Source organism: Leucopleurus acutus (assembly GCF_964270905.1).
Source record: "Leucopleurus acutus genome assembly, chromosome: 9".
Lineage (NCBI taxonomy): Eukaryota > Metazoa > Chordata > Mammalia > Artiodactyla > Delphinidae > Leucopleurus > Leucopleurus acutus.
The window spans coordinates 60,170,866-60,180,146 of record NC_139144.1 but is presented as its reverse complement, the minus strand read 5'-3'; the positions used below and the strand labels follow the sequence as shown (position 1 = coordinate 60,180,146).

Here is a 9,281-nt window from a genome sequence, read left to right as displayed (position 1 = left end):
TACATATATATATATGCACCTAATGCTGCTTGGAGAAATAAACTGGACGGCTGTTAACGTGATATGTACCAGCCTTGGCTAACACGTAGAGATTTCAGTTTAATATATTTTTTCCATCTTAGTTTCTATAGAAGCTAGAAATATACTGTTTTTTGACTCTTAGCTGAAAAATCAAATTCTTTCGTTGACTGGGACGATGATTAAATCGAGAATCCGGGTCAAACCATAACAAATACTAATAACAGTAGTAAACTGCCACCAGCCCCAACACCGTGTGGGACCTGGAGGAATGAAGCAGAAATTATGAATGTAAACATTTATCAACATCTCCAAATGATCATTTTCATCTTACATGATAATAACTTGCTTGAAATCACCATCATCTGATGGTCTTGTTAAAGAAACAACAACTCAAACATGATTTTCTTCTAACACAACTTTTTTGTAAATCCCTTTTTAATTTTTAACTCTTGAGTTTTCATTTTCACCTATCAGATCCTTTCCCTAAAGAAATTCGAGGACAATTTAAAATTACGTCCTTTCCTGCCAGGCCCTTATTTTTATATGCAAAGAAGAAACCTTCCCAGCTTCGACTGATTGGGGCACAGTCAGAAGGCTTCTGGGTGCAGCCCCCACTGGGTGGGCAGCAGCCGATTTCGAGGATGCACCACAGTCTCTGGGGAGGCCAATCATAGCCCAGTCCTTTCCCAATGTTTTCTCCTTGGGGGAAGTGAGGGGAGAAATCGAAAAGCAAGGAAGAGATTAAGGAAGTCGTTGCCAGATTCCTAGGGGGGCCTTGCCACACCCCCCCCCAAGTCCTAAACCCCATCAGCCTGCATTCGCCAGTTTTACAGCTCTTATAAACACCCTCTGGAAATTCAACCAAATCATATAAATAAATCGTTCTTCAGGCTCCAGAGAACTGAGCATTTTAAAGATAATTCAAGGGGTTTTACAAGCCTAACAAATACAGTTGTAAAAATGCCATTGGAAAGATATCACATTTACAAAATGAGATTGATCCACGTGCTATAAAAGTCAACTATCTCAAAGGAACACCTCAGGCAAGAGAGCGCAGCCCAGGACAGGATTTTCCTGTCCTGTTTGGGGAAGGCCAGGCCTGGGGCTGCAGTAAAAGCAATTCAGAGAATTTCTGGAGCTGGTGAGACAAACTGTTTCTGGTCCTGGAGCAACTGTGGGTGGCAGGTCCCCAAAAATGTCCCAGAAAGGGCAGGAAAGGGGACATCCCAGGACAGAGCCCATGGACAGGTGACCCAGAAGCCAAGCACATCCATCATTCCCGCGGCCTTGGGCCCGCGGAGCTGCCCTCTGTGCCCGGCTGGGCCAGGGACCCTGGGTCACCAGCACCTCTGAAATGAGGACAGAGACTCCACATCTGGATCTGTCTCATCTCTGAGCTATCAGGGTGGCAGGCAGAGGGAGAGTCTGGCGAGTTGGGCTTGGGCAAGGGGAGCAGGTCCCAGGGCTGGCTTCGGAGCTCAGTCTCACAACCACTCCTCTGTAGGTCCCTTTCTTGTTGAAACCAGTGGTTTCTGACCTCTCGGTTCCTGGGCTCAGAGGCAGCAGGAGCGGGGCTCACAGCTTGTGAGGGGTGCTTTGAGGCCAGGCAATCGCTGGCCATTGGAAGGAGGCCCCTGGAGACTCAAAGGAGACGTGTTGTATGTGGAAGTAGAGGGCCTGCGGGGTTAGAGACTAGCCTCGTCCTGGTCCTGGTCAGCTCGAGGTGAGCCTTTCTCCTTGGCGGCGAGGCCCAGGCCCTTGGTGGGAGTGGGGAAGGAGAGGAGGAGGTGATGCATCGATCCCTAAGGCGCAGGAGTGAGGAGCAGGGGTGAAGGCCTGGTTTCTCAGAGCCCTTCTCCAGCTCCGGAACCCGCACCCACGGGTAGGGGAGTGCAGGAGGAGGGGCAAACTCAGGGCCCTGCCGGGAGGGCAGGCCGGCCCGGAGCAAAGACATCCTCGTCACCGCCCCTCCCTGCGCGGGGCTGTCAGGTTTCCTGTTTGGAGAGAAAACCCAGCAAAATCCAACAAGGCAAAAGGGGGGTGGTGGGGGGAGGAAAGAGCGGGCCTGGCCAGGTCTTTGCATCAACCCGGACGCGGATGCCCCTACCCCGGCCCGAGCCGCACGCCCCTGCCCAGGCCTCGCCCGCCACCGGCTTTCGGGAAGAGAGCCGGGCCGGCTGGCTGTGCGCGCCCATTAATCTGCCGGGCGGGCGGCGGGCGGGCGGCGGGCGGGCGGGCTGGGGGCTGTTTGTAACTTTGCTGCCTCGGTCGCCGCGGTCCCCGGGGAGCGGGCTCCGGCGCTCGCTCCCATTGGCCGCCGCCGCGTCAGCTGGTGCGATTTGCTGCTGTCGCTTTTGGCGTTCGGCCATCCAGAAACAAACCAGTTCGATGACTACTAATAGTTATAGCCAGATGTACTAATACACAACAAATCACAGTCCTGCAGAGGGGCGCGCAAATGAGTTCCTATTTTGTGAATCCCACTTTCCCCGGGAGCCTGCCCAGCGGCCAGGACTCCTTCTTGGGCCAGCTGCCCCTCTACCCGGCCGGCTATGACGCGCTGAGGCCCTTCCCGGCCTCGTACGGGGCGTCGAGCCTCCCGGACAAGACGTACACCTCACCTTGTTTCTACCAACAGTCCAACTCGGTCCTGGCCTGCAACCGGGCGTCCTACGAGTACGGGGCCTCATGTTTCTATTCTGATAAGGACCTCAGTGGTGCCTCGCCCTCGGGCAGTGGCAAGCAAAGGGGCCCCGGGGACTACCTGCACTTTTCTCCCGAGCAGCAGTACAAACCCGACAGCAACAGCGTGCCGGGCAAAGCCCTCCATGACGAAGGCACCGACCGGAAGTACACGAGTCCTGTTTACCCCTGGATGCAGCGGATGAACTCCTGCGCGGGTAAGGTGTTTTCCTGCAGCCCCTCAAGAGAGTGGAGGGAGAGGGGGAAGGAGGCAGGGAAAGAAGGAAGGAAGGAGGAGACAGAGAGAGTAGAAAGAGGAAATAGAAAGAAAGGAGGAAAGAATGAACAAAGTTTCTTTGGGTTTTTAAAAAGAGATTTCAAAAAATAAAAAATGCAACCCATTCCCAATGGGGCAATCAGGCTGTGGCAGCATGAAGGCGGGGCACTAGTGTCCATGTAAGGTGACAACTTAGGGGGCGTGTGGGGGGCTCACTGCCATGCTATGTGAGACCCAGTGACAGGGGCAACCTGGAGAGAGAGCAAGGCTGGATGGGAGAGAGCGCCTGCCCTCACTGCACGCTGGTAACAACCTGCTCAGATCCCCAAGCCGTGATGGCCTTCTGCACCCATCCTGAGAACTCCCCTTTCCCTCCCAACTCCCTCACCTTTCTGCCCTTCAGAAACGCATCTAGATAAAGGCCCTCATTTGGCCCCTTGCAGTGTCTCCCCAAAGCCTTGGAGGGCCACATCCCCAGCCTCAGGATTTTTCCTCTCTCTCCTCCCTCCCCTCCCCCTTCCACTCAACTGTTCACTCACAGCCAACTTCTGCCTCCTTCTGAGGCCCTGCCTGTGTCTCATACACCCAGCTTTGGGGGAGCCCCCCACCCATGGGTTCCTTTGGCACTAGAACAGATAGCCCATCACAGTCCTTCATTCCAGAAACCCCAGGTGGCCCATAGCTCCATCTCTTTGCTCCTGGTTTCCAAAAAATCTACAGGGAATCCTTGGAGAAGGACAGAGGCTAATGCGGATTTTTCAACTTACAGTCTTTTGCTTTAAAATCCACTTGTGTTTTCAAGAGCTCTGCGTTTCTCAGAAGGGCCATACAATTGGAAGACATTTGCAAAGATTTGAGAGGGCTCACCATTTAAATTTTTTTAACAAAGCATATTGTGTCCTGACATGGCTGGCCACAGTAACATCTTCACAGAGGTCCGTGTGTGAATTTGGAGCGTCTACCCTACCCACAGTGTTCCATACCCACCATTCCCAGACACACACACTCTACTCCCACAAAACAGGCTTAGGTACCCCGATCTAAGAATGCTGTTCTATTCTTTTGCTTGTAATTTTTTTTACAGAGCAGATTTTTCAAAAACAATAATTTCCCACCCCAAGTCGTTTTAGGTGGAACACATCTCGCTTGGTATGAAATAATCTTCTCCCATCCAGCCCGCTTTCGGCCCCAGACATAGTGGGAGAGGCGGGTGGTTTTCAGCCCCGAGACCGGGGCGTGGGGCGCGGGGCTGACTGGTCTGGCTGCCCGGATCCTGGCTTACCGGCGCCCGGCCATTTCTGACCGCAGGTGCTGTGTACGGGAGTCACGGGCGCCGAGGCCGCCAGACCTACACGCGCTACCAGACGCTGGAGCTGGAGAAGGAGTTCCACTTCAACCGCTACCTGACGCGGCGCCGCCGCATCGAGATCGCCAACGCGCTCTGCCTCACCGAGCGCCAGATCAAGATCTGGTTCCAGAACCGCCGCATGAAGTGGAAAAAGGAAAATAAACTCATCAATTCCACACAACCCAGCGGGGAGGACGCTGAGGCAAAAGCGGGCGAGTAGACGCCTGGGCAGGGACCAGGCCCGCGCCGCAACCTCCCTCGGCTTTGCCCCCTTGCCTTCGCCTACTCCCCAACTTTTCTTCCCGCCTGCTCCCATCCGGGGGGCTTTCGCAGCTTCAGGGGAGCCCGGCGCTTTGCAAACGTCTGAGCATTTATTTCTTACAAGAAAAAAAAAAAAAAAACAAAACACCTCACACACAGCCAATCCCAGCGGTAGAGCGAGGCGCACTGCACACGCAATCCCGCTCTCCAAGCCTGCCCAAGCCCGCTCCGGGTCTCAGGGCGCGCCCCAATCGGTTCCCGGCTCTTGTGTTAGCGCCTCTGCATGCCCCTGAGCTCGGGTCCCGGGGTTGCTGGAGAGGAAAGAACCCGGTGCCGAGCCCCCTTTGGTGTCTGGGCGTTTCCGCCTCTGTTCCTCGCCACCAAGTCCCGGAGGGCATCACCAAATCAACTCCGGCCACTGGGAAGAGGGAGCCTAGAGTCTGGGGCCCCAGCTCTGCCGAGGCCTCCCAGGCCGCCCCCAGAAAGGAAGAAGCGCGAGGAACAAAGGGGGCCCGAGAGAGCCTTGTCTCTCGGCCCAGCGCGCAACCGTCCTTGGAAGAGAAGCAGCCTCAGCCCAGACGAGCCAACCTGGGCGCGGGTGGAATCTTGCAGCCCTGGGAATGACTGGGCTCCCCGAGCTCCGGATTCCGGCTCCCCGCCTCCAACAGGGCCGGCGCTACCACCACAACAGCTCTCAGGACCTAAGGATGCAGCCCAGGGCTATGGGAGCGGCAAGAGTCCTGGTTTCCAAATGTGCCAGGGGCGCCTGAGACGCCTGACCTCTCCAGCGGGGACACCTCCCCCCACACCCAACTTTAAGCTATATTTGTGATTTACTTTCGTCTTTCAGAACCCAGGAAGATAACTACGGAGGTACTAGGCACTGCCACAAAATGCTTTCATTAGCGTCCTCATTTTACTTCTGGAGGTCTAAGCAAGACCCTAATAACTCGGCCCACGAAGCCCCAGGCCCAAGCAGTTTCTGTGGCTGCGGGGAGCCTGGGCCCACTCGCTGGGTTCACCGAGAACCCTCCGACTTGGGGCCCGGTTGGCTCGAGGAAAGTGACCCGGTGGTGAAGACTCTCCAGGCTGGATACTTATAGCAAATCAAATAGCAAACTAATGACACGAAAACCATATTTACACGAAAGAAAAATCGACTCCGGCTATAAAAGTGTATGGAATTTGACCTCGCCTCGGAGAAACGCTACACAAAAGCTATCTTGAATAGACGCCTGTCATTTAAGAGCGGCAGGGACACTGTCCCTCATGCGCTCGCAAAAACAGAGCCGTAATTGTAGCTGCTGCTGCGGGTAGGATTTATTTCTCCAATTGGCTAAATGGCCTCCCCCCCTTCCCCGAAGGTGATATCTGTATTTTCAAATTTCAGAGCTGCCGGCACGACGGTCAGAACCGATCCCAACATCGACACAAAAATAAGAGGGGCTGCACAGCAGGGAAATAAAGTTGTTGTAAATAAAATCCAAGTCACCATCTCCCCTCAGTCCTCTGCATCCTCGCCGGGCACGCGATCGGCAGCTGACGGCCTCACAATTGGTACATCCTAATGGAACTGCGAGGGAAATGCAATAATTTTGCCATAATGGGCTGTAACCTCAATTCGACCCCGGCCCTTGCAGCCCCGGGTCGGAAGCGGAGGGATGCGCCCTGCCTCCAGCGGGTGGCGCTCGAGTCCGACTGAACGACGGCGGCGAGTGGCGGGCACGCGCCTGGGGCGCGCGCGCCACTCCTCTCGCCTCCACCCAACTCCCCCATTAGTGCCCGAGTTTACCTCTAGAGGTCATCAGGCAGGATTTACGACTGGACAACAAAAGCACGTGATTCGAAGTCGTACCCCATATTTGGGTGCCTACGTAGGAGGGAACCAAGTACATGTCCCAGTCATTTCCATAATTCATCATAAATTGTGCAAGGGTGCTATAGACGCACAAACGACCGCGAGCCACAAATCAAGCACACATATCAAAAAACAAATGAGCTCTTATTTTGTAAACTCATTTTGCGGTCGCTATCCAAATGGCCCGGACTACCAGTTGCATAATTATGGAGATCATAGTTCCGTGAGCGAGCAATTCAGGGACTCGGCGAGCATGCACTCCGGCAGGTACGGCTACGGCTACAATGGCATGGATCTCAGCGTCGGCCGCTCGGGCTCCGGCCACTTTGGCTCCGGGGAGCGCGCCCGCAGCTACGCGGCCAGCGCCAGCGCGGCGCCCGCCGAGCCCAGGTACAGCCAGCCTGCCACGTCCACGCACTCGCCTCCGCCCGACCCGCTGCCCTGCTCCGCCGTGGCGCCTTCGCCCGGCAGCGACAGCCACCACGGCGGGAAAAACTCCCTGGGCAACTCCAGCGGCGCCTCGGCCAACGCCGGCAGCACCCACATCAGCAGCAGAGAGGGGGTTGGCACGGCGTCCGGAGCCGAGGAGGACGCCCCCGCCAGCAGCGAGCAGGCGAGCGCTCAGAGCGAGCCGAGCCCGGCGCCGACCGCCCAACCCCAGATCTACCCCTGGATGCGCAAGCTGCACATAAGTCATGGTAAAGCCAGTCTTTTCCTAAATCCACGCGACCGCGGGGGCGCGGCTCTCGGTCCTCCCCCCCCCCCAACTCTCCTTTACCGCCCTCTCTCTCCCCGTCACTGTCCTGGTTTCGCCTCTCCCAGCCCTGTGGAGCCTCTCCCCGCCGTTCTCCTTCCCCTGCCTGCCTTCTTCCTCCTTCTCTTTTCTGCAGCGCTCACAAATGCGGGGAAAGGGGCCGCTGGCTAGCCAAGTTTAGACGTTGAAAAGGGGGGAAAGGAAAAAAAAAACATATCCAACCCCAGCGCCTCGGAACGCGCTCATGGGTCAGGCCAGCCGAGCAGGGCGCAGAGAGGTAGAGGATGGCAGTAGGGGCCGTGAATCGGGCTTGTCAGGACTGATAATTTATGAGGAGGGCTACGCTGGGGAAACAGCGTTACTAATTAGAGTCCCCGAAAAGGGGCTTGGTGCGGGGAATAATCGAGGCGAGAGCCGGCGGGATTCTGAAGTTTGGGGGCAGGAGGGAGAGCAGGAAAGGAAAGGGAAGAAAAAGAAAGCAGGCGCCCCAAGCGTGCAGGCTGGAACAGGAGGCGGCTCGCGGGGCTGGAACTTTAAGGGAGGGTGATCTGGAGGCTACTTGGGCGCACAGAAAAGGGCCTTGCTTTGGTGGGTTTCTGGGTGGTGGGCAGCCTGTGAGGGCTGTGCCCCGCCTCAGGGCGCCAGGGGCAGGGCCAGAGGGCAAGAGAGGGGCGAGGGAAAGCCGGGGGATCGTCCGGGACGCGGCTCCAGCTTCGGATGGGCCGATTGTTCCCAGAGTCCAAATCTTATTGTTTTCTCTCTAGAAAGGAAGAGGGAAGGAAATTCGGGAGGGGCGGGCGGGCGAGTGAGGAGGGAGACTTGTTGAGCTTTTCTCCCCTGTTCAGGACCCTGGCTGGTCCAGCTGGCGGACTTTGGTAGCCAGAGGCTGAGGAGTGGGTGGCTAAACCGCTGACTTTTCTGTTGCAGACAACATAGGCGGCCCGGAAGGCAAAAGGGCCCGAACGGCCTACACGCGCTACCAGACCCTGGAGCTGGAGAAGGAGTTCCACTTCAACCGCTACCTGACCCGCCGAAGAAGGATTGAAATAGCACATGCTCTTTGCCTCTCCGAGAGACAAATTAAAATCTGGTTCCAAAACCGGAGAATGAAGTGGAAAAAAGATAATAAGCTGAAAAGCATGAGCATGGCGGCGGCGGGAGGGGCCTTCCGCCCCTGAGTATTTGAGCGTTTAAAGTACTGAGCAGTATTAGCCGGGTCCCGCGTAGTGTCAGTCCTAAGGTGACTTTCTGAAACTCCCTTGTGTTCCTTCTGTGAAGAAGCCCTGTTCTCGTTGCCCTAATTCATCTTTTAATCATGAGCCTGTTTATTGCCATTATAGCGCCTGTATAAGTAGATCTGCTTTCTCTTCATTTCTTTGTCCTGAATGGCTTTGTCTTGAAAAAAAATAGATGTTTTAACTTATTTATATGAAGCAAGCTGTGTTACTTGAAGTAACTATGACAAAAAAAGAAAAGAGAAAAAAAAACACAAAAAAGTCCCCCTTCGACCTCGTTTAGTGCCAATGTTGTGTGTTGCACTCCAGTTGTTTAACTGTGCATGTGAGTGGAAGTGTTCCTGTCTCAATAGCTCCAAGCTGTTAAAGATATTTTTATTCAAACTACCTATATTCCTTGTGTAATTAATGCTGTTGTAGAGGTGACTTGATGAGACACAACTTAACTTGTTCGACGTGTAGTGACTAGTGACTCTGTGATGAAAACTGTGACTCTGAGCGGTGTGTCCCTGCGTGCCTTTGTAGGACCCTTTGCACGAACTCTGGAAGTGGCTCTTATAAGCGCAGCTTCAGTGATGTATGTTTTTGTGAACAAAGTTACAAATATTGTCCAAGTCTGGCTGTTTAAGCAAACTGTGATCAGCTTTTTTTTTTTTTTTTGTATTTGTTTTTAAGGAAAAAATACTGACTGGAAACAAAAAATAAACTTTCTATTGTAAGTTCTCTTGGTCTGGTTTGTGCCAAATAGCAAGTGGCTCTGTTTGCTCTTCTGTCTGTCTGTCCAGTGCTGGGAGGCAGTGAGTCTGAGGCTACCTGAGCAGTCTGCCTTTGCAAGGGGACCTCAG

The 9,281-nt window shown here is 54.6% G+C and overlaps 2 protein-coding genes across 2 annotated transcripts; both read left to right on the top strand.

The window, feature by feature from the left end:
• Positions 1-2,479: 2,479 nt before the first annotated feature.
• On the top strand, positions 2,480-4,973 carry HOXA6 (homeobox A6; the record flags this gene model as incomplete). Its single annotated transcript, XM_082846329.1, has 2 exons — positions 2,480-2,921; positions 4,289-4,973. 2 exons carry the CDS (start codon positions 2,480-2,482, stop codon positions 4,546-4,548), a joined length of 702 nt encoding a protein of 233 aa, XP_082702455.1. The 3' UTR covers positions 4,549-4,973.
• Positions 4,974-6,583: 1,610 nt separating this feature from the next.
• Positions 6,584-8,454, top strand: HOXA5 (homeobox A5; the record flags this gene model as incomplete). Its single annotated transcript, XM_082846208.1, has 2 exons — positions 6,584-7,145; positions 8,129-8,454. 2 exons carry the CDS (start codon positions 6,584-6,586, stop codon positions 8,377-8,379), a joined length of 813 nt encoding a protein of 270 aa, XP_082702334.1. The 3' UTR covers positions 8,380-8,454.
• Positions 8,455-9,281: the final 827 nt, after the last annotated feature.